Source organism: Schistosoma haematobium, chromosome 1 (assembly GCF_000699445.3).
Source record: "Schistosoma haematobium chromosome 1, whole genome shotgun sequence".
NCBI classification, from domain to species: Eukaryota; Metazoa; Platyhelminthes; class Trematoda; order Strigeidida; family Schistosomatidae; genus Schistosoma; species Schistosoma haematobium.
The window spans coordinates 74,156,345-74,177,977 of NC_067196.1; the positions used below are offsets into that span (position 1 = coordinate 74,156,345).

At 33.4% G+C, this 21,633-nt stretch overlaps 1 protein-coding gene across 1 annotated transcript in view; it reads right to left on the reverse strand.

Moving 5' to 3' along the window:
* Nucleotides 1-16,765: 16,765 nt before the first annotated feature.
* MS3_00002098 (uncharacterized protein) overlaps nt 16,766-21,633 on the reverse strand; it is a 41,904-nt gene continuing 37,036 nt past the window's right edge. Inside the window, exons 14-15 of the mRNA XM_012939789.3 lie at nt 20,406-20,743; nt 16,766-17,782 (exon numbers count right to left, since the gene is read on the reverse strand). Coding sequence (XP_012795243.1) covers nt 17,747-17,782; nt 20,406-20,743 — 374 coding nt within the window. The 3' untranslated portion in view covers nt 16,766-17,746. The remainder of the gene's footprint in view (nt 17,783-20,405; nt 20,744-21,633) is intronic.

Sequence of the window (21,633 nt, forward strand, 5' to 3'; positions counted from 1 at the left end):
ATAATTTATGCTTTGTTCGCTTAAAACTTGATATCCCATGCTTGAATATTGACTATAATCACAAATCTTAACAAAATAAGTGAATGTATTAAAATTTCATGAACTCAACAGAAAAATTATGGAGCTAGTGAATCAAAGCAACATCAGTCAGAAATGAAATGCGGATTTACAAGATAGTGTGTGATTCATTCTCATTTAAAACGTTTTCGCCAATTATTTACTATTCAAAAATGAAGAATATTTGAGCGAACAATTGTTTACAATAACTTCATGATCAGGCTCTACAGTTATAAGTTCATAATTATGATATTTTACAAAGGCCAAAATAAGGTATGTATTAATGAATTTGACAATGTTATCTGTTAAAAATGGTGAACGTTTGCATCTGTTACGATATATATATATATATATATATATATATATATATATATATATATATATATATATATATATACTTCAAAATTGTATTATTTCCAAATTAGAAAGGTCATTCAATAAAGGTCAGACTTGGAGTAGAATAGTATAATAGCAAAAATGAAAATACGAAAAAAAACATAGAGGCTGGATATACTTTTTCTGGACACCCAAGTTTGGTTTTCTGGAGTTGATCGAGATGGCTTCGGCTATGTAGACCAATCGTAATCTAGCTCCTTGAGATAGATATTTTGGAACTTGATATAAAACAGAGAAAGCTTCCTCTGTTTTGATATGATGTTCAATACCTACCAAGTGAGAAAGAATAGTGCTGTTAATCGACTTAGTAACTTCTTTTCCCAACCATGCTGTTATATGTTCACGAATACGCAAGAATAAAGCCCTCTGAGTACACTATTCATTGACTGTTGTGACATTTTAGACATCATTCTGAAACTACTTGTAAGTACTATAAAACTGAAAATTGAATTAGTTTGAGAAACAATAACATTCGTATACGAATGTTTAAAAATTTGATTTTTAGTATAAAGTAAATCTGCATAATGCAATAAGATGATGAAGGTTCTCTGAATTATATGATTTGATAGAGAATATACTTCGAACAATCTGATCACACATATACTTGTTCAGAGATTACATATGAAAAATCTAATGTCAATTAGATCAATTGAAAGGTAAGGGGGAAAACAAAGATAATAATAATAATAATAATAATAATAATAATAAAGTACACAAATACAATGTGAAAACTACACCGAATAATAAATCAGTATTACGAGGATAAATAAAGGGTAAGAACAAATGGTTTTTCAACACATTAAGCAACTTTAAATTATCGTGTACACTATCGTTCATTAATTTCTCGTATGCACTCTTCAAAACGTTCATTCTAAACTACAAACACTGATTCCATATCAACACTATGTTCAGTCTCAACCAAATGATTCTCAATGGAAGAGGATATTTATCTTTCTTATGATCTTATTTGACCATTAGAATTCATTTGTTTTCGAAGACATTTGTGTATGTGTTCACTCATCATTACTTGTATCTCATGCTTCTTACTCCCCATCAACATTCATCATCTTATCGTATTATCCAAATTTTACAGAGACTAATTATTTCAAATAAAACAAACTACTGATTCACATAATTATTTGCCTGTTTTGTCCGCAATGGCTTCAGGAAAACTGTCATCAGCATCATTTAGAAGTAGTCAAGATATGTGAATGAAAACTATCATTATAATATATTGATATAGAATTTCATTTTATGTTAGGCCTTCAGTTGTTTATTGTTAATGTCACTTGTTTACACTAATGGTACGTTCGCTCTCTTGAGCTTAAATGACAAAATGAAGTTTATTCTTACCGTGAATATTCATGGATATTCAGTGTTAGTGACTATGTAAAAATCTTTAGATAATGTAACATTAATATCAGAAGGGGTTTTGTGGATATTATAGTAATTTTAATAGTTGAGGTCATGAGTCATTTGAAGCTAGACCACCATGGAATACCTGGAAGCACTGGATGGCCGTTTCGTCCTACTGTGTGAATCCTGAGCAGTGCGCATCCACGATCCCACCTCTTAAGATTCAAACCCAGGCGCTATCAGTCTCGCTCTTGGTCTAGCTTCAACTGACTCATGATCTGAACTACTAAAGTTACTGTAATATCCACAAAAACCCCTTCTGATATTACTCTACGTATGCTCACTAGTGAAGATTTCCAAGAGATGTTTCCTGGAGTTCTAGTGAGAAGCAGTGACCAGTGGAGTTCAACAGCGTCTGTTGTGAGATAGTAAATCACTGAAGACAATGGTGGATGTGTCGCTCAATTTTGTGGATTAATTGAAGTTAGATATTAACACCGTTAAATGCCGGCTGAGCGGTCTAGAGGTTAAGCGCTCGAGTGCAAGACTGATAGGTCCTGTGTTCGAATCTCATAAGGCGGGATCGTAGATGACCACTGCTGAGGAGTCTCATGCTAGGACAAAACGGTCATTCAGTTCTTCCAGGTTTTCCATGGTGGTCTAACTTCAAATGACTCATGATCTCAACTTTTAAAATATCACATTAATTACTTTAAAACATATTCTATGAACTAAAGCGGTTACCATGACATAGATTATATCTGTTTGGATGTCAGTGACATACTAATGGTAATCAAAAATTCAATTAAATAAACAATAAATTTCAAGCAAACTAGATTAAAACACTCCCAGTGAAAAAGTTATCAGAGTTGTTATAAGAAGAATCTGTTTGAAAAATATAAAGTATACTACTTTCGGTAAATTGTAAACAGAACCTACTTTTTCCAAGTACTTACAGAACAATTATAGTATTACGAAATTCCATTTCAATATTACATTTCGATTTTAATAAAACTAATTTTATAACTTAATGCTAACGTAATATATTTTTTCTATTTGTTACGTACATTATCTACATAAATTTGGCAAACTAATAAATTAGGATAAAAGCGAAATCTCTGTCTTGTAAAACATTTGTTATTTTAAGTAAGTTTTAACAAAATGAAATTTTTGCTAACTTCAATGAAAATCAATGAGGAACAATAAAATACAGTTTATTCATTAACTTTATATACATTTATGAACTTAATTACGTTAGTAAAGTACTGAATAAAATAACTCGAATACGAGAGTTTTAGTAATACATCTTTCATACATTCGTCAATACATTCAATGAGATTTGAATTGGAGAATCCCAAACGTAGCTACTCAGTGAATAATGGGTAAGTCAGTCATGTTTGTGGGATAAATAGTACACTATCCCTTTCGCTTTCTCCTGGTGATCGACTGGATCATGAAGACGTCAACGTCTGAGGACAAGCACGGGATACAGTGGACAGCTAGGATGCAGCTGGACGATCTAGACGTCTCAGATTATCTGGCCCTCCTATCGCACACGCAACAACACATGTAGGAAAAGACGACCAGTGTAGCGGCAGCCTCAGTAGCAGTAGGTCTCAACATACACAAAAAGAAAAGCTAGATTCTCCGACACAACTCAGAATGCAACAATCGAATCACACTTGACGGAGAAGATTTGGAAGATGTAAAATCCTTTACATATGTGGGCAGCATCGTTGATGAACACGGTGGATCTGATGCAGATGTGGAGGCGCGAATCGGCGAAGCAAGAGCAGCATATTTATAACTGAAGAACATCTGGAACTCAAAACAATTGTCATTCAACACCAAAGTCAGGACTTTCAATACAAATGTCAAAACAGTTCTACTGTATGGGGCAGAAACCTGGAGAACTACGAACGCCATCACCCAGAAGATACAGGTGTTTATTAACAGTTGTCTACACAAAATACTTCGGATCCATTAACCAGACACTATCAGCAACAATCTACTGTGGGAGAGAACAAAGCAGACTAGGACAGAGTTGTTTAGACAAAAATAGACTGATTTAAAGTATAACATTTTGATAGAGCAATTAGAAGACAGAGTTGATCTTAAAAATGTGATACAAGTCTTATGAAACTCAAGTTTTATTTTTTTTCAGATGCAATTTTGCATTTCAGATTAACAAGTTCATCTAACCGTTTAATGCAAGACGAAGGGAGTCTTATTTTCAAGCAATTAATCGCTTTTATAACTTTCGATCAAGCAATACACATACCATGAGGTGATGATAACTTACATTATCGTTTCACGTGATAGCAATTTTATTCTTTAGTAACGGCATAAAAAAACGTAATTTGTTTTATATAATCCATCACTACATTAGACTATTTCATGTAGGCAATTAGACAGTAGTAATACCTTGGTATTAACTTGCTTCTTATAACTGACACATACAGCGATTGTTGAAGTGGATTGCAGTTAACATTTTTATATTACTAATTTTAAAACCTCAAAAACTGTTTGTTGATGAATATCTGTTTTATTGTGTTGCTAAGGCTCTTATGAAAAAAAACATCTTGAATTCATTGCTTTTCAACAAAAAAGAAACAAACAAGAACTATAATGTTTGGCCAAGTTTATGGTGAATTTATTGAACTACAATCCAATCAACCATACTTATTCAGTTGTATTTATCTAAAGAAAAAGCAATGAAATACAAATCAATAAGTTTCTTTATATTTTAGAAACGTTATGTTTTTATTTCCCTCTTCAAAGTTTAAAATAGACCGAATACATGAAATTTACGAAAATTTGTTTGTATTTTCATGTTATTTATTTTAAACATTATTAAGTGAAATAAAAATAGAAAATTGTTGAGTCGGCTTCCGAGAACTACAACGGAACCTCCAGAGATCCTAAAGGAGCCGAAGAGTTTCCATCCAATCAGAACATGGTGGAGCTTTCTAGAATATCAACGTGGCATGCTACAACTGAACAGTACCATAATATGTTTCTTTGAAGATTGGCCGAATTATAATGTTGATTTAACAAATGCTAATATCTATAAATATCCGTGATTTTCTGTACATTTCGATTCTTACCAAATAAACACTTCTCCAGCTTTTCTGTCTTCTGATTTGCGACGCTGACGTTCCAACGTTCGAGTGTTGTAGTCGTAAACCGTATTCTACGTCAATCAAGTAGCGAACTTAACGAAAATATATATTCAAGTTATAAGGGCAAATTAATTTGAAAAGTGAATAGTCATGAAGACTATCAACATCTTAACTAATAAGCAGAGATGAATGGTGGCTAGCAGTGAATTCCATAACGCTCATCCCGTCCTATTTGGGACTCGTCAGCTGGATGTACCTGCATCTGTGTTGATATTCACTCTGGGACTCGAACCCAGTATCATTCTCTTCAAACGCCACCGCGTTAATCACATAGCTACCGAGTCCTGATAACCACCTGCTTGTGCAATAGGATGAAGTTTAAATTCACTTGGTACTGTTTACTTGCATCTTCCCATTGATGTTTAGGTCCGAAACTGGTCAGTCTCTTAACTTAGTAAATTGTTTAAAACGTGGTTAGTAATTTAATAAGAAGGGTTTTTTTCATGATTTAAAGATTATAGTTTATGGCAAGCTTTTCAAATTGTTAAACTTTTGTTCAACAAATTGTTATTGTAGACATACAGTTCTTAATATTAAAGTGTAATTGAAAAATTTTCATTTTATTATATGAATAAAGAATATTATTTTTGATAAACATTTTCATCACTTTCTATTATTATTATTATTATTATTATTATTGTTATTACTATTGTTATTATTATTATTGGTAGTATTAATATCACTAGTAGTAGTAGTAGTAGTAGTAGTAGTAGTAGTAGTAGTAGTAGTAGTAGTAGTAGTAGTAGTAGTAGTAGTAGTAGTAGTAGTAGTAGTAGTAGTAGTAGTAGTAGTAGTAGTAGTAGTAGTAGTAGTAGTAGTAGTAGTAGTAGTAGTAGTAGTAGTAGTAGTAGTAGTAGTAGTAGTAGTAGTAGTAGTAGTAGTAGTAGTAGTAGTAGTAGTAGTAGTAGTAGTAGTAGTAGTAGTAGTAGTAGTAGTAGTAGTAGTAGTAGTAGTAGTAGTAGTAGTAGTAGTAGTAGTAGTAGTAGTAGTAGTAGTAGTAGTAGTAGTAGTAGTAGTAGTAGTAGTAGTAGTAGTAGTAGTAGTAGTAGTAGTAGTAGTAGTAGTAGTAGTAGTAGTAGTAGTAGTAGTAGTAGTAGTAGTAGTAGTAGTAGTAGTAGTAGTAGTAGTAGTAGTAGTAGTAGTAGTAGTAGTAGTAGTAGTAGTAGTAGTAGTAGTAGTAGTAGTAGTAGTAGTAGTAGTAGTAGTAGTAGTAGTAGTAGTAGTAGTAGTAGTAGTAGTAGTAGTAGTAGTAGTAGTAGTAGTAGTAGTAGTAGTAGTAGTAGTAGTAGTAGTAGTAGTAGTAGTAGTAGTAGTAGTAGTAGTAGTAGTAGTAGTAGTAGTAGTAGTAGTAGTAGTAGTAGTAGTAGTAGTAGTAGTAGTAGTAGTAGTAGTAGTAGTAGTAGTAGTAGTAGTAGTAGTAGTAGTAGTAGTAGTAGTAGTAGTAGTAGTAGTAGTAGTAGTAGTAGTAGTAGTAGTAGTAGTAGTAGTAGTAGTAGTAGTAGTAGTAGTAGTAGTAGTAGTAGTAGTAGTAGTAGTAGTAGTAGTAGTAGTAGTAGTAGTAGTAGTAGTAGTAGTAGTAGTAGTAGTAGTAGTAGTAGTAGTAGTAGTAGTAGTAGTAGTAGTAGTAGTAGTAGTAGTAGTAGTAGTAGTAGTAGTAGTAGTAGTAGTAGTAGTAGTAGTAGTAGTAGTAGTAGTAGTAGTAGTAGTAGTAGTAGTAGTAGTAGTAGTAGTAGTAGTAGTAGTAGTAGTAGTAGTAGTAGTAGTAGTAGTAGTAGTAGTAGTAGTAGTAGTAGTAGTAGTAGTAGTAGTAGTAGTAGTAGTAGTAGTAGTAGTAGTAGTAGTAGTAGTAGTAGTAGTAGTAGTAGTAGTAGTAGTAGTAGTAGTAGTAGTAGTAGTAGTAGTAGTAGTAGTAGTAGTAGTAGTAGTAGTAGTAGTAGTAGTAGTAGTAGTAGTAGTAGTAGTAGTAGTAGTAGTAGTAGTAGTAGTAGTAGTAGTAGTAGTAGTAGTAGTAGTAGTAGTAGTAGTAGTAGTAGTAGTAGTAGTAGTAGTAGTAGTAGTAGTAGTAGTAGTAGTAGTAGTAGTAGTAGTAGTAGTAGTAGTAGTAGTAGTAGTAGTAGTAGTAGTAGTAGTAGTAGTAGTAGTAGTAGTAGTAGTAGTAGTAGTAGTAGTAGTAGTAGTAGTAGTAGTAGTAGTAGTAGTAGTAGTAGTAGTAGTAGTAGTAGTAGTAGTAGTAGTAGTAGTAGTAGTAGTAGTAGTAGTAGTAGTAGTAGTAGTAGTAGTAGTAGTAGTAGTAGTAGTAGTAGTAGTAGTAGTAGTAGTAGTAGTAGTAGTAGTAGTAGTAGTAGTAGTAGTAGTAGTAGTAGTAGTAGTAGTAGTAGTAGTAGTAGTAGTAGTAGTAGTAGTAGTAGTAGTAGTAGTAGTAGTAGTAGTAGTAGTAGTAGTAGTAGTAGTAGTAGTAGTAGTAGTAGTAGTAGTAGTAGTAGTAGTAGTAGTAGTAGTAGTAGTAGTAGTAGTAGTAGTAGTAGTAGTAGTAGTAGTAGTAGTAGTAGTAGTAGTAGTAGTAGTAGTAGTAGTAGTAGTAGTAGTAGTAGTAGTAGTAGTAGTAGTAGTAGTAGTAGTAGTAGTAGTAGTAGTAGTAGTAGTAGTAGTAGTAGTAGTAGTAGTAGTAGTAGTAGTAGTAGTAGTAGTAGTAGTAGTAGTAGTAGTAGTAGTAGTAGTAGTAGTAGTAGTAGTAGTAGTAGTAGTAGTAGTAGTAGTAGTAGTAGTAGTAGTAGTAGTAGTAGTAGTAGTAGTAGTAGTAGTAGTAGTAGTAGTAGTAGTAGTAGTAGTAGTAGTAGTAGTAGTAGTAGTAGTAGTAGTAGTAGTAGTAGTAGTAGTAGTAGTAGTAGTAGTAGTAGTAGTAGTAGTAGTAGTAGTAGTAGTAGTAGTAGTAGTAGTAGTAGTAGTAGTAGTAGTAGTAGTAGTAGTAGTAGTAGTAGTAGTAGTAGTAGTAGTAGTAGTAGTAGTAGTAGTAGTAGTAGTAGTAGTAGTAGTAGTAGTAGTAGTAGTAGTAGTAGTAGTAGTAGTAGCAGCAGCAGCAGCAGCAGCAGCAGCAGCAGCAGCAGCAGCAGCAGCAGCAGCAGCAGCAGCAGCAGCAGCAGCAGCAGTAGCAGCAGCAGCAGCAGCAGAGAGCAGCAGTAGCAGCAGCAGCAGCAGCAGCAGCAGCAGCAGCAGCAGCAGCAGCAGCAGCAGCAGCAGCAGCAGCAGCAGCAGCAGCAGCAGCAGCAGCAGAGCAGCAGCAGCAGCAGCAGCAGCAGCAGCAGCAGCAGCAGCAGCAGCAGCAGCAGCAGCAGCAGCAGCAGCAGCAGCAGCAGCAGCAGCAGCAGCAGCAGCAGCAGCAGCAGCAGCAGCAGCAGCAGCAGCAGCAGCAGCAGCAGTAGCAGCAGCAGCAGCAGCAGCAGCAGCAGCAGCAGCAGCAGCAGCAGCAGCAGCAGCAGCAGCAGCAGCAGCAGCAGCAGCAGCAGCAGCAGCAGCAGCAGCAGCAGCAGCAGCAGCAGCAGCAGCAGCAGCAGCAGCAGCAGCAGCAGCAGCAGCAGCAGCAGCAGCAGCAGCAGCAGCAGCAGCAGCAGCAGCAGCAGCAGCAGCAGCAGCAGCAGCAGCAGCAGTAGAGCAGCAGCAGCAGCAGCAGCAGCAGCAGCAGCAGCAGCAGCAGCAGCAGCAGCAGCAGCAGCAGCAGCAGCAGCAGCAGCAGCAGCAGCAGCAGCAGCAGCAGCAGCAGCAGCAGCAGCAGCAGCAGCAGCAGCAGCAGCAGCAGCAGCAGCAGCAGCAGCAGCAGCAGCAGCAGCAGCAGCAGCAGCAGCAGCAGCAGCAGCAGCAGCAGCAGCAGCAGCAGCAGCAGCAGCAGCAGCAGCAGCAGCAGCAGCAGCAGCAGCAGCAGCAGCAGCAGCAGCAGCAGCAGCAGCAGCAGCAGCAGCAGCAGCAGCAGCAGCAGCAGCAGCAGCAGCAGCAGCAGCAGCAGCAGCAGCAGCAGCAGCAGCAGCAGCAGCAGCAGCAGCAGCAGCAGCAGCAGCAGCAGCAGCAGCAGCAGCAGCAGCAGCAGCAGCAGCAGCAGCAGCAGCAGCAGCAGCAGCAGCAGCAGCAGCAGCAGCAGCAGCAGCAGCAGCAGCAGCAGCAGCAGCAGCAGCAGCAGCAGCAGCAGCAGCAGCAGCAGCAGCAGCAGCAGCAGCAGCAGCAGCAGCAGCAGCAGCAGCAGCAGCAGCAGCAGCAGCAGCAGCAGCAGCAGCAGCAGCAGCAGCAGCAGCAGCAGCAGCAGCAGCAGCAGCAGCAGCAGCAGCAGCAGCAGCAGCAGCAGCAGCAGCAGCAGCAGCAGCAGCAGCAGCAGCAGCAGCAGCAGCAGCAGCAGCAGCAGCAGCAGCAGCAGCAGCAGCAGCAGCAGCAGCAGCAGCAGCAGCAGCAGCAGCAGCAGCAGCAGCAGCAGCAGCAGCAGCAGCAGCAGCAGCAGCAGCAGCAGCAGCAGCAGCAGCAGCAGCAGTAGCAGCAGCAGCAGCAGCAGCAGCAGTAGTAGTAGTAGTAGTAGTAGTAGTAGTAGTAGTAGTAGTAGTAGTAGTAGTAGTAGTAGTAGTAGTAGTAGTAGTAGTAGTAGTAGTAGTAGTAGTAGTAGTAGTAGTAGTAGTAGTAGTAGTAGTAGTAGTAGTAGTAGTAGTAGTAGTAGTAGTAGTAGTAGTAGTAGTAGTAGTAGTAGTAGTAGTAGTAGTAGTAGTAGTAGTAGTAGTAGTAGTAGTAGTAGTAGTAGTAGTAGTAGTAGTAGTAGTAGTAGTAGTAGTAGTAGTAGTAGTAGTAGTAGTAGTAGTAGTAGTAGTAGTAGTAGTAGTAGTAGTAGTAGTAGTAGTAGTAGTAGTAGTAGTAGTAGTAGTAGTAGTAGTAGTAGTAGTAGTAGTAGTAGTAGTAGTAGTAGTAGTAGTAGTAGTAGTAGTAGTAGTAGTAGTAGTAGTAGTAGTAGTAGTAGTAGTAGTAGTAGTAGTAGTAGTAGTAGTAGTAGTAGTAGTAGTAGTAGTAGTAGTAGTAGTAGTAGTAGTAGTAGTAGTAGTAGTAGTAGTAGTAGTAGTAGTAGTAGTAGTAGTAGTAGTAGTAGTAGTAGTAGTAGTAGTAGTAGTAGTAGTAGTAGTAGTAGTAGTAGTAGTAGTAGTAGTAGTAGTAGTAGTAGTAGTAGTAGTAGTAGTAGTAGTAGTAGTAGTAGTAGTAGTAGTAGTAGTAGTAGTAGTAGTAGTAGTAGTAGTAGTAGTAGTAGTAGTAGTAGTAGTAGTAGTAGTAGTAGTAGTAGTAGTAGTAGTAGTAGTAGTAGTAGTAGTAGTAGTAGTAGTAGTAGTAGTAGTAGTAGTAGTAGTAGTAGTAGTAGTAGTAGTAGTAGTAGTAGTAGTAGTAGTAGTAGTAGTAGTAGTAGTAGTAGTAGTAGTAGTAGTAGTAGTAGTAGTAGTAGTAGTAGTAGTAGTAGTAGTAGTAGTAGTAGTAGTAGTAGTAGTAGTAGTAGTAGTAGTAGTAGTAGTAGTAGTAGTAGTAGTAGAGTAGTAGTAGTAGAGTAGAGTAGTAGTAGTAGAGTAGTAGTAGTAGTAGTAGTAGTAGTAGTAGTAGTAGTAGTAGTAGTAGTAGTAGTAGTAGTAGTAGTAGTAGTAGTAGTAGTAGTAGTAGTAGTAGTAGTAGTAGTAGTAGTAGTAGTAGTAGTAGTAGTAGTAGTAGTAGTAGTAGTAGTAGTAGTAGTAGTAGTAGTAGTAGTAGTAGTAGTAGTAGTAGTAGTAGTAGTAGTAGTAGTAGTAGTAGTAGTAGTAGTAGTAGTAGTAGTAGTAGTAGTAGTAGTAGTAGTAGTAGTAGTAGTAGTAATGCTATTGTTAGCTTTATTCAATATTAGACTTTTGGTACGATATAGAATTCTCAGATAAAGTATTTAAGCGAGTTTCCATTACTTATTTCTTGATCAAAATTGACGATAAATATTGAGTGATTGCCAGTTAAATATTAGTATTACAGAAGTCGAAATCTGAATAATATTCATTCTTTTCAATGCATATTCCTTGCCAACATGATGCCTCCGATTGTAAATGTTTATAAGTTGTGCAGCGAAATGTCATGCAATTAACTGATATAATGACCTGTTAAAACAAGCAAAGAAACATATAAGTTGTTGAAATATCTAGATGACAGGAACAGGTAGTCCAGATATTCAAGCAGGTCACCCAGGTATGTACAATTATAAATCCAAATCCAAAGGCAAAAAACATAAAAGCTTACTTAATTGGCTATTATTTGTAAATTATTAACACATTCACTCGTTTAAATAAATACTTATCTTAGTAAGAATGTTTGAACTTAGCTGCTAACACATATCAAAATCACTACAGAACTGTGATAATTAAAAGTATTTGAATTATAGTATGAACTAAGAATCCCAGAAATAACGTAATCGGATCAAGTACGAACGAATGTACTATATTTGGAATTCGAAATCAAGCATTCAAAAAGTACAAAGGAATCATTAGTTCATTCAAACATCATAAGAACCTATATTCATATTTCAAAGAATCTTATTACTATGAACATATATTATTGTTATTAAAAACTATATGAATAGTAAAACTAACCAATATGTAAATCATCCAATTCACAGTTTCACAAGATTATTAGTTTACTATGTAGAATATAATCACATTATCATAATTTTCAACTTTAAGACTTTATTGAATTCCATGATACCAGTTTAAAATAATGATAATTAACCCTATAGAAATGATAAAATGAATTATGTTATGATTAATGTATGATAATCATAATAATGAGTATTTTACAATTTTCTAATGTGATAAAACTTACATTAGTTTCTTTTTTTCTTTTTCTATGCACATATCAAAATAAATAAATATCCAAGTTAAAAATAGTGAATTGATTACCTTCTTAAAATGGTATTACATTAAAGAAAAAATTTTATTGATCAATTAAAAGATAATATTTAAAATACTATGCATTACCTTATTTACTATTTCAACTATATAAATTGATATGGAGGGGGGGGGAAAGAGGGAAGGGGGAGAGGAAGAAGGTAAACATTGATTTAAATTTTTATTTTGTTACTATTTAACTTATTATATAACATTGAACAAAATATATATTTCCGTTTTGTTTTGAAAAATCTTAATATCAACTGAATAAAAATAGAATTTATATGTATATACAATAGAAATAGATGAGTGTCTTTGTTGGTTTTGTTCTATTTTGAAGATTAATCTATAATATGCTTTATATGTGACTATAATAACTTCTTAGAAAACTACATAAAACACAAAAATTTTTTTAGCTTTATTTCACTGTTACCAACGAAAAGTGTCTCATGAAATACTTCAATAGATTCTTTAAGATGAATACAGAGTTATGTCTATTGTTTTCCTTTTTTACATTTAATCTTAGATTTTAATAGGAAAAATAGTGAAACATAACTATTTTTTTTAAAGATTGAAAGGTAGGACCTATTTGATATCTAATAATAAGTAGCTATATACTTATAATAATTGGTTGTAAAATAACATTTTCATTTGAAATCGATAGTAAAATAGACTTTGCTTAGTGGATGATCTATGTAATAAATCTATACCTGTCAATTTGAAATATATACCAGTGTTATGAGATAAGCATAAGGTAATTTACGTACATAACTGTGTTACGTTAACCGTAACAAGCGACATTAGACATGTTACACTGTGAATGATTGTAAATGAATGTTTATTGAGTGGTAGAAACATTCATCTAATGACATCAAGTGAAAAATTAGTTTCAGGCAGTTCAACTTATGCTTGTCCGTCTAGTGGTGTAGAAAGCTTTTATATTGTGTTTCTTATTTCGATAAAACCAATGACCATTAACTGTACTGTGTGGCTTCATTTTGCATCGATTGTATATTTCATATTTAATTTTTAATCTAAAAGGTATCAAGGTATTTTCGGAGTTGATGTAAAAAGATTTTTAAAAAGTTCTTTTAATACTATGACTGCTAAAGATGACGAGACATTAAAAAATGGTCACATTTTTAATTATCAATGTTTTAAATGACACTTTTCCTACTCCTTCTTTACAATTCATCTCATTCCATTGTACCTGAGTAATCACTATTAGTCATAAATTAAACAAGAGATAACCAACCAATGTGTAATTTAAACTCTTCAACTTTCTTTATATGGGTTTTCTAAACCTTAAGATGCTACTACACATATTTCAATGTTAATACATCACAAAGCGTCAAGATAAAAACTGCCTATCTGTCTACGCGAACACGTGATTAATCTTACGGATGATAATCAAATGATGAAATATCAAAGGTGAAATGGAATTAAATATCACTTGATCATTATTAATTTAGGTGGAGTTTTGTTCTCTGGGCATGATGCTTTGTAATTACTTCCTTGAATTACTGAGAAACAAAGCATTTACTTTCACTGGAAAAAGTACACTCATTAAGTCATTTGGCGACCTAAATGTTAATTGGACGCTTCTTTTTATGTATAAATCGTACTACTTAATAATGGTAAGTAGTTCAACATCTACTCACATATTTCAAAGCCTTGTTTGTTATAACAAGCCACTTACATTAGCTTGAACTGATAACTTACACGATCGACTGCATTTACCAAGCTGATATTTTGCGTGTAACAGAATTTGTTCTTCACTTCTTCATTCAGTTTTTCTACTTACTAATGTCTTGTTGTTCTTGCTCGTATTCCGGATGTAACCCTTAATTAATATTTGTCAATCTCGAATATTTGAGCTTGATATATTCTGATTTTCAGTCACAGATGTGATTTTGCGATTATAATGTGCCAGATACATTTCGCTTTCTGATAGGGGGTCAAAATTTTAGTTGATTTATGGGTACCTCATCATTCGGAGTTTGACATTTTCTGGCATCCGTTATGTATTTCATCACGCCGTCGCATTTGTACACAGTTCTTATAGTTTAGTTTAGACAGTTTACAGTAGCATCAATATTTAGTTGAAGACAATATTCGTGTCTTGCGATTAAAGGTCAACAATGAGCAATCAAGATCAAAGTCTATAGGACAAGCTGTATGTCATATGCGAAGAAATTCGAACACTTCACTTCTAACTGAAGTTTCTCTTGATGATGTGATTCAGAAGAACAATGAGAACTCCACGGCCAAACCATCGAACTCAGAGAAAAAAACTCCAACTAAACTAAATTTAAATACTAGACTACTTTAGACTATTGGTTTTTAAGACTAAGATTACAAGACACTGAAACAAATAATTATCAGTCAGTCAAACTTTAAAACAAACTGGGAACTACATAGACTATAACTTAGCTGACTAAAGCCCTAATATACCACACTTCGTAAAAATCATTGCTAAAAAAAATTAAATGAGTAAAATGGAAGGTAATTATTGACAAATATTTAAATTAGAAACATCCGTTGAGACGAAAGACGTTGAGATAAAAATTCAGACAGTAAGAAATAAGAGATTAACAAATTTTTATTTTCCTTTATGTAATGAACAGAATCATTGGAAAATAAACAGAATACGTAAACAATAAGGTCAATCTTACTTTACTATTATCAGATATTTGAAGATAAAATCTACCAAGCTCCATATTTATTTATTACTCATAGCCGCGGATACCGTTCATTGTCGTTGTGAAATCCAGATACATTAGTTTAACTAATTACTTCTTTGAATAATGTATGATAGCTGATTGGAGACTAAAACGAATCATGCTTATTAAATCAATTAGGATATTATACATAGCATACAAATGTTCTTTTCTAATGTCATGTTCAGCATGCCAACGTAACGTATGAAACATTTATGATTAGAATATTTGACTACTTGGACTTCTTACAAACTAGCATTTATTTTTTTCTGACAGAATATTTTCTTTTGAATCGATATATTTTGAAGTATTTAGCTTGATTATTCATACTACTAACTAGTAGGCAGTATCTCTAAAGATAGATTCTTATCTCAATCCCAAAATTTTGAAATATTAACAGACTAGAGTCAATTCTGAGTCCTTATTGGTTCTTCTTGCCTAGACTTGTCTGTTTGAGTTCAGAATACAATCTCAGCTTCCATTGTATGAACCATGTATTTCGGATATACTCAGTTCATATACGAGTAAATTAGATCGCATCAAACTATAAAACAGAAAATGATAATTAAACAAGACCAAGCAAAAAGTAGCTGAGAGTGTAAGAGGCTGTAACAAATAGATTGGTAATAACTATATACTAACAAATCGTATAGTAGTCGTTAATATGTCAAATGGAAGCTTATAGCAAAAGGAATATGAATATAGATATAATACAGTTACGTGATAGTTATATATATATATATATATATATATATATATATATATATATATATATATATATATATATATATATATATATATATATATATATATAAAATCTCCACAAAACCCCTTCTAATAATATTTATTTGGTTTTTTTAGATTAAAAGCGCATGGAGGACAGTTGACAGACGCATTCCTTAGAGGAAAAGTCCAAAATAATACTACGGACCAAAATAAGCAAAAACTAAGTGAAATTCTTAAGGGAATCAAAGACTTCGACCAACTAGATCCATTGACCCACGATTGTATGGACTCTCTAAAGTACTGTAAGGCCAAAGAAGTGTCACTGAGCCCCAGACACTCATTCGGTAGTCGGGTCACTGAGTGTCGAGCAGTTCACAAATACGCGACAAGGTTGAAGATAACTAACGTGCACCAGCTAATCACATGCCATGTACTGGCCCGTGCAGAAGTGGTCGCACTGCAGTGAACCAGGACACAAGTGGGGACAAACAGATGTATCTAATTACAGAATCTCTTAGTAAATGCTGTATTTGAGAAATGTCCAATAATTGTCGCAGACTTTATTGTTCCTTCGTTCCCATACTAATTAATCCCTGTTCTCGCTTCCTTCCCTCCGATCTTCTCAACCTTCTGCCGTCATGCATTCCACCTTCGATTGGTGATACATTTCACTTATATCTGTCGACATCAGTAGCACACACCATAGCACTGCTTCTTGTACATACTCTTGCTGATATTATTTCTGTAATAACGTCGTTTGCGTTGTACGATCATCAAAGAAGCCCTAGTACCTGGACACGACGAAAGGGTAATCCACAATAGGTTTTCATTGTGATGCGTGACTTGGACGTTAGCTGGCAGGTCAAACCATTCCCGCCTAACTCAATCAATCGACATAGATCATCTACGTTGATGATCTACAATACATAAGAAGGATTCCGCCTCTTCGTACTATTCTACATATGAATTACCCGCCATATCATACTATCACCAAATAGCTAGCTGAAATTCCACGACGTCAGAGAACAACTCAATAGATACACAACTGCTTATTCGTTAGATTTCTTTGATTCAATATCAAACATAACTGGAAATGATGACCTCACTAGATATTGCATCTCTTCATATAAATGTACCTCCGATGAAAACACCCCTTCTACTGTGTAATCAAATTGAAGACAACAAACTCGATATCCGTATCCCAAAACACTATTTGAAAGAATATCCTCGATGCACTCTGAATGTCCAATTTAACAGTGAGTTCTATAGACGAACTGACGGCATAGTGACCGGGTTTGTGATATTTCTATTGTATGTTTGTGAAATGGCTGTCATTAGTATGATTGCTTTTTTTTTTCTCCTGTAACGATATTTACGATGTCATTTTTAATTATGACAGATAAAAAACACAAGTGCAACACTATCATTGACAATGATATATATTATTAGATATATGATGAATAAACTTTGATATCAATGATGATAACAATAATAACAATGGTTAAAATGAACCAAAGACTAATATGAAGTAATTTTAAAGTTCCAGGAAGGATCCTGAAAAAAAGGAAGGAAGAAAACAAATCAAAGAAAGGAGGCAAAAAGAATAGCTCAATCAATTTACAACTGTGTTAAAAATTAAAAGCATAGGAATATGTATAAGTGAATAATTACAACAATGAAATGCCGACCTATTGATATATAGATATGAATTTAATAAAACAAAGAACACGAAACCAGTTCATGAACAATTCATTTATATGAGAGAAAAGAAAAATAATATTTATATATAGGAAAAAAACATGATTGACATGTGTACATACAGTTTGTTGATTATTGTAATAATAATAGTGATAACGATACGTGTTAACATTATCATTATTAACGTTAATTTGCTGAAAATCGATAAAATGTAGCTCGTAAGTACGTATGATAATTTAAAAGATTGTCGAGACTCATGTGAAAGGAAACTAGTAGAAAACATTCAAGTGTTACCGACATCTTACAATAATAATAATAATAATAATAATAATAATACTGGTAAATGACGCTGGTATGGATGAAGACAACAATGAATGAACACCATCTACCTCTAGGAAGATTTGTATGTTATAAAATGTAAAGATATAAATGGTTTGAAGAAATGCTAAATAACTGACTGTAAGATCAATAAAAGTACAAAATAATAGTAGAAATGTGAATTCGTGAAACATTACCGTTAAAATGCTCATTTATCATTTAGAATAAAGACACAGTTATACAGATAAATACATATGACATAGTGGAAAAAATATGACAAAGAGTAGGATGGAGGAGAAAGAATACATTGATAAAAATAATGGAAGTATATCTAACCAGTATATATATATATATATATATATAGGTGGGTATAATGTCCACTGGTTCTTTAATGAGTTTTTACACTCGGTTCATTTTCATCATACTAGAGGTATAAAAACGAAAAAAAAACATTTTCACATTTTTTACTAGTAAATGATAAAACAATGTGAATATATCCGAAAAAAATATTTTCCTAAAGCAAGCATCTACTACAAAGCGCAATTAGTATGTCATCATATAGATAATTTAGAATCTGTTATGTTATGAGTTTATCTTTGGTTCTGTAAATAGAGATTAATGGAATGCTGATCGGTGTACTAAATAAGATTATTCACCATATGATAATCGACTGATATGTTTCTCTCAGCAATGAATAATAATTGATGAACGATCCTCAAAAAATTGTTTAAATAAAAAAACAGTAGAATTGACAGTTTTTCTGAGTAGAATAAGACAAAGAAATTAAGCACATTAACTAATCCGTCTGTAAGTTTAGAAGATTCAGAAAGCACAAATGGTTTGAAGATCTGGTTGTTAAAGTTTACTGAAGTAATGGCCATAATAAAAAGAAACTCTAGACTGATTTATGTAACCAAAAGGAGATAGTAACCAACCTATTACCACCCTAGCATATCATTCATGTCATTATCTTAATTTTGTTAGTGTTCATCTTGTTATATGGTCTTCCCTTACCGAAGTTTTATTTTATGTACATTAAAACCACTTGAACATTTCCATTCATTCAATTCTGTTCACTCTTCAAATCCTGTTCAATTACTACGTAATCCATCTTATCAGTTTTTAATTACAGGAATCTTATATAAACCTTTCTCAACCTCTAAAATTATCACACAATTTATCTTATCTGTCTCTGAACCTCAATTAATGTATCGCCCACCCATTATGTTTTTTTTAATTCCAACACCAAATGACCTACGACTTGTTCCTACGCATATGTATAGAGTTCATAATAACCTTTGTCATTCTAATTATTTTCATTCATCTATGTCAATTGTTTCACACTATATCTTACTTCAATGTAAAATTTTAATACATATTTGGTTGTAAGCAGCTGATGAGAAACTAAAAAATATCATGAATTCATATTATTTTGCATCTATGTTTGTTCTGGCTTTATTTTAATTCTAATCCGTTCCAATCATACATATTATTACTGAGCTTAAAGTAGGGAATATTGGTACAGCAAAGAGTTCTCTTTACGGTGAATAGATCAAAATTACATTCAATTAATAAATATTGGTGCATCTTTATACTAGATTAAAACTCTATCATATATGATTTGAAATCAAAGACAGTAAATTGATGTGATATTCTTATTTTTCTGTTACTTATGCCTTAGTTACCATGATGTAATAAAATATTTATATCTTCCTGAAGCAGCTCGATTTACTATCCACTTGCATTCCATTTGTTCTTTAATTTTTTTTTATGTTACAACTTTTTTATTATGTACTAACTTAGTAGTTTGTCTAACTTTCTATAAAAAAAAGTTAAATACACACACACACAATAAAAGGATTTTACTCTATTTGATGACAGCATTTATTAGAGATACACAAAACTTGACCAGTATTATAACACAAATAATTAGAATTTCAATAAGCATGTTCATGATATACTTTGCTTGTTTATTTTTAATGTATCAAGTTTATTTGTCTATAAACCATATTGAAGATAAATCATAACAATATAAAACATGATGAAATCATGATAAAATGCTCAGTTCTAACATTTAAAAAAGGTTTTTATTTGTATATAAAAATTTACCAAAAACAATTGACCTATTTTTTCTTAATCATTAGTTTTAATAATTTGTTCTAATCATAAATGTATATCGGTTCAAAAAAATAAAATAAAACATTCACAGTGAAATCGATTAAGAGAACAGATACCTTGGAGTCATTTGATTGTACATTGAGGAAATAGAAAAATGTGATTTTCTGTCATAGGTCAAATCACATTTATGCTTATAAGCATAATAATAATAATAATAATAATAATGTGTGTAAATGTCACTGTATAATCAGCTGGCAAACATTTGCCAGTAATACAAGTCAACAGTCTGTCGTCATATGTTACAAATCACTTTTTATTTTAACGCATGATATATAAATATATGCGTCGTTGGCCATTAAAACTAAGCACAATATGAAATAAAGGTTGATTGTAAATACCTTTTGCTTTGAAAAAAAAAGAATATTCATTTCTAATTCTTATTTCTATGGAATGATACGAGACGGATGTAAAAAAAAAACAAGGATAAAATAAAATCGTCAAAACATGTCGAAGACAGACTGAAAAAATAAAATAACTTTACGACCTGCATCATTCGATTAAGTTAAATTGGATACTAGTCATTTAACAAAAGGTTATAAGCTTTATATACACACTTTTTACTAACAGCATTTCAAAATCTTATTCATTGTTTAGTACTTGACACGAAAACTACGTTAAGTGACTTATAGTCAGCTGATAAGTAGTAGAAATGTGACGAATAAAAAAATATAGATTTCAAGTTATACTTTATACCTAATTTCATGTGACTGGAAAATAAATGGTATTGACAACTGGAATAACTAAAAGCTAATATATAATATTTGACAAAGACAACAATTTTAAGTGAATTTCGTTTAGAGAGGATTCACCCAATAGTTTTAAACATGGAGATAGACAACACTTCAAAGTATTAACAATATAAACTTTACCAGTACATGCGTAGTCTGTGTTTCTTGAGGATCATATACTTCACCTTGACCTAATCCAAGTGAAAATGAAATATCTTCATCTAATTGAGGTGCATTACTTGAAATATTTATTGATGACTGTAACATATGTGCATTACGATATGGATCATGTTGGGCTAACCAACGCAGTGGCATAAATAAGATACTTGACAAAATGAGTAATCCTGCACAAACATAAAAAGATAATATTAAATGCATTGTACATTCTTTATGACCGGTTGATGTAAACTGTATTGGAATAGATTCACAAAATGGACGACTATCTAAACATCCGTGACAGGCTTGGTCCGAAAAAAGACCTGGGTATAAAAACAGAAAAGAAAAGAAGGACAAAAGAAAATAATTAGGACGGGTAAGATGGCTGCGATTTATTATCTAAAATAATTGATAATGAATTATAGGTGTGATACAGTATAAAATTAATTAGGAAGGAAAATGTTTTAGAAAAATATCACATTCAACATGTAATGGATGTCTGAAACGAAATTTTACAACTATTTATCCGTATTTTCTCTAATTTGAGTCTTGTTGTCCACGTTTGTTGATGATTATGAATAGGAAATTGTTCCATTAAAAAAAACATGTTCATTGTATAAAATGTACTCTATAATGAAAATAACTGCGTCAATTTTATTCACACGTCCATAACTTGCAATATCAGTACTTGATAAATGACTAATTACTAGATGATAACCGATTAAAACCTTATTATCATGAATATAGTTTTCATACATTCGATTGACAGAAATACCTCCTATAGACGAAATATCGATTCAATAAATTGTAGGAATGCACTTTTTTATTGAAAATACTCGATTACACCGTCTGATAAAATATTATGTTAATTTCTTAAATACATTTAGAAGTACACAATACAACAGAATAAACGACATGATGTTTTGTTTACGCTACATTCAATAAAACAAAATGCATAATAATAGGTCTACACAGTCATAGGGTATTATAACGTGGGTCAAATGAGAAAAAGTTAATAAACAACAAGTTTAGCACTTCAAAAAATAACACCTAGTCGGATAATTAAAGTTGATAAAAAGACGAAACAGCTGTCATGGCTTCGAATCGTTGATTGATATCATGATTCCGACCATCAGTTAGTTCACCTATATAGCCAGAAGGACCGGTAACACTTACAGTACCATTTGACCCATTGGCCAATGAATAACACGTA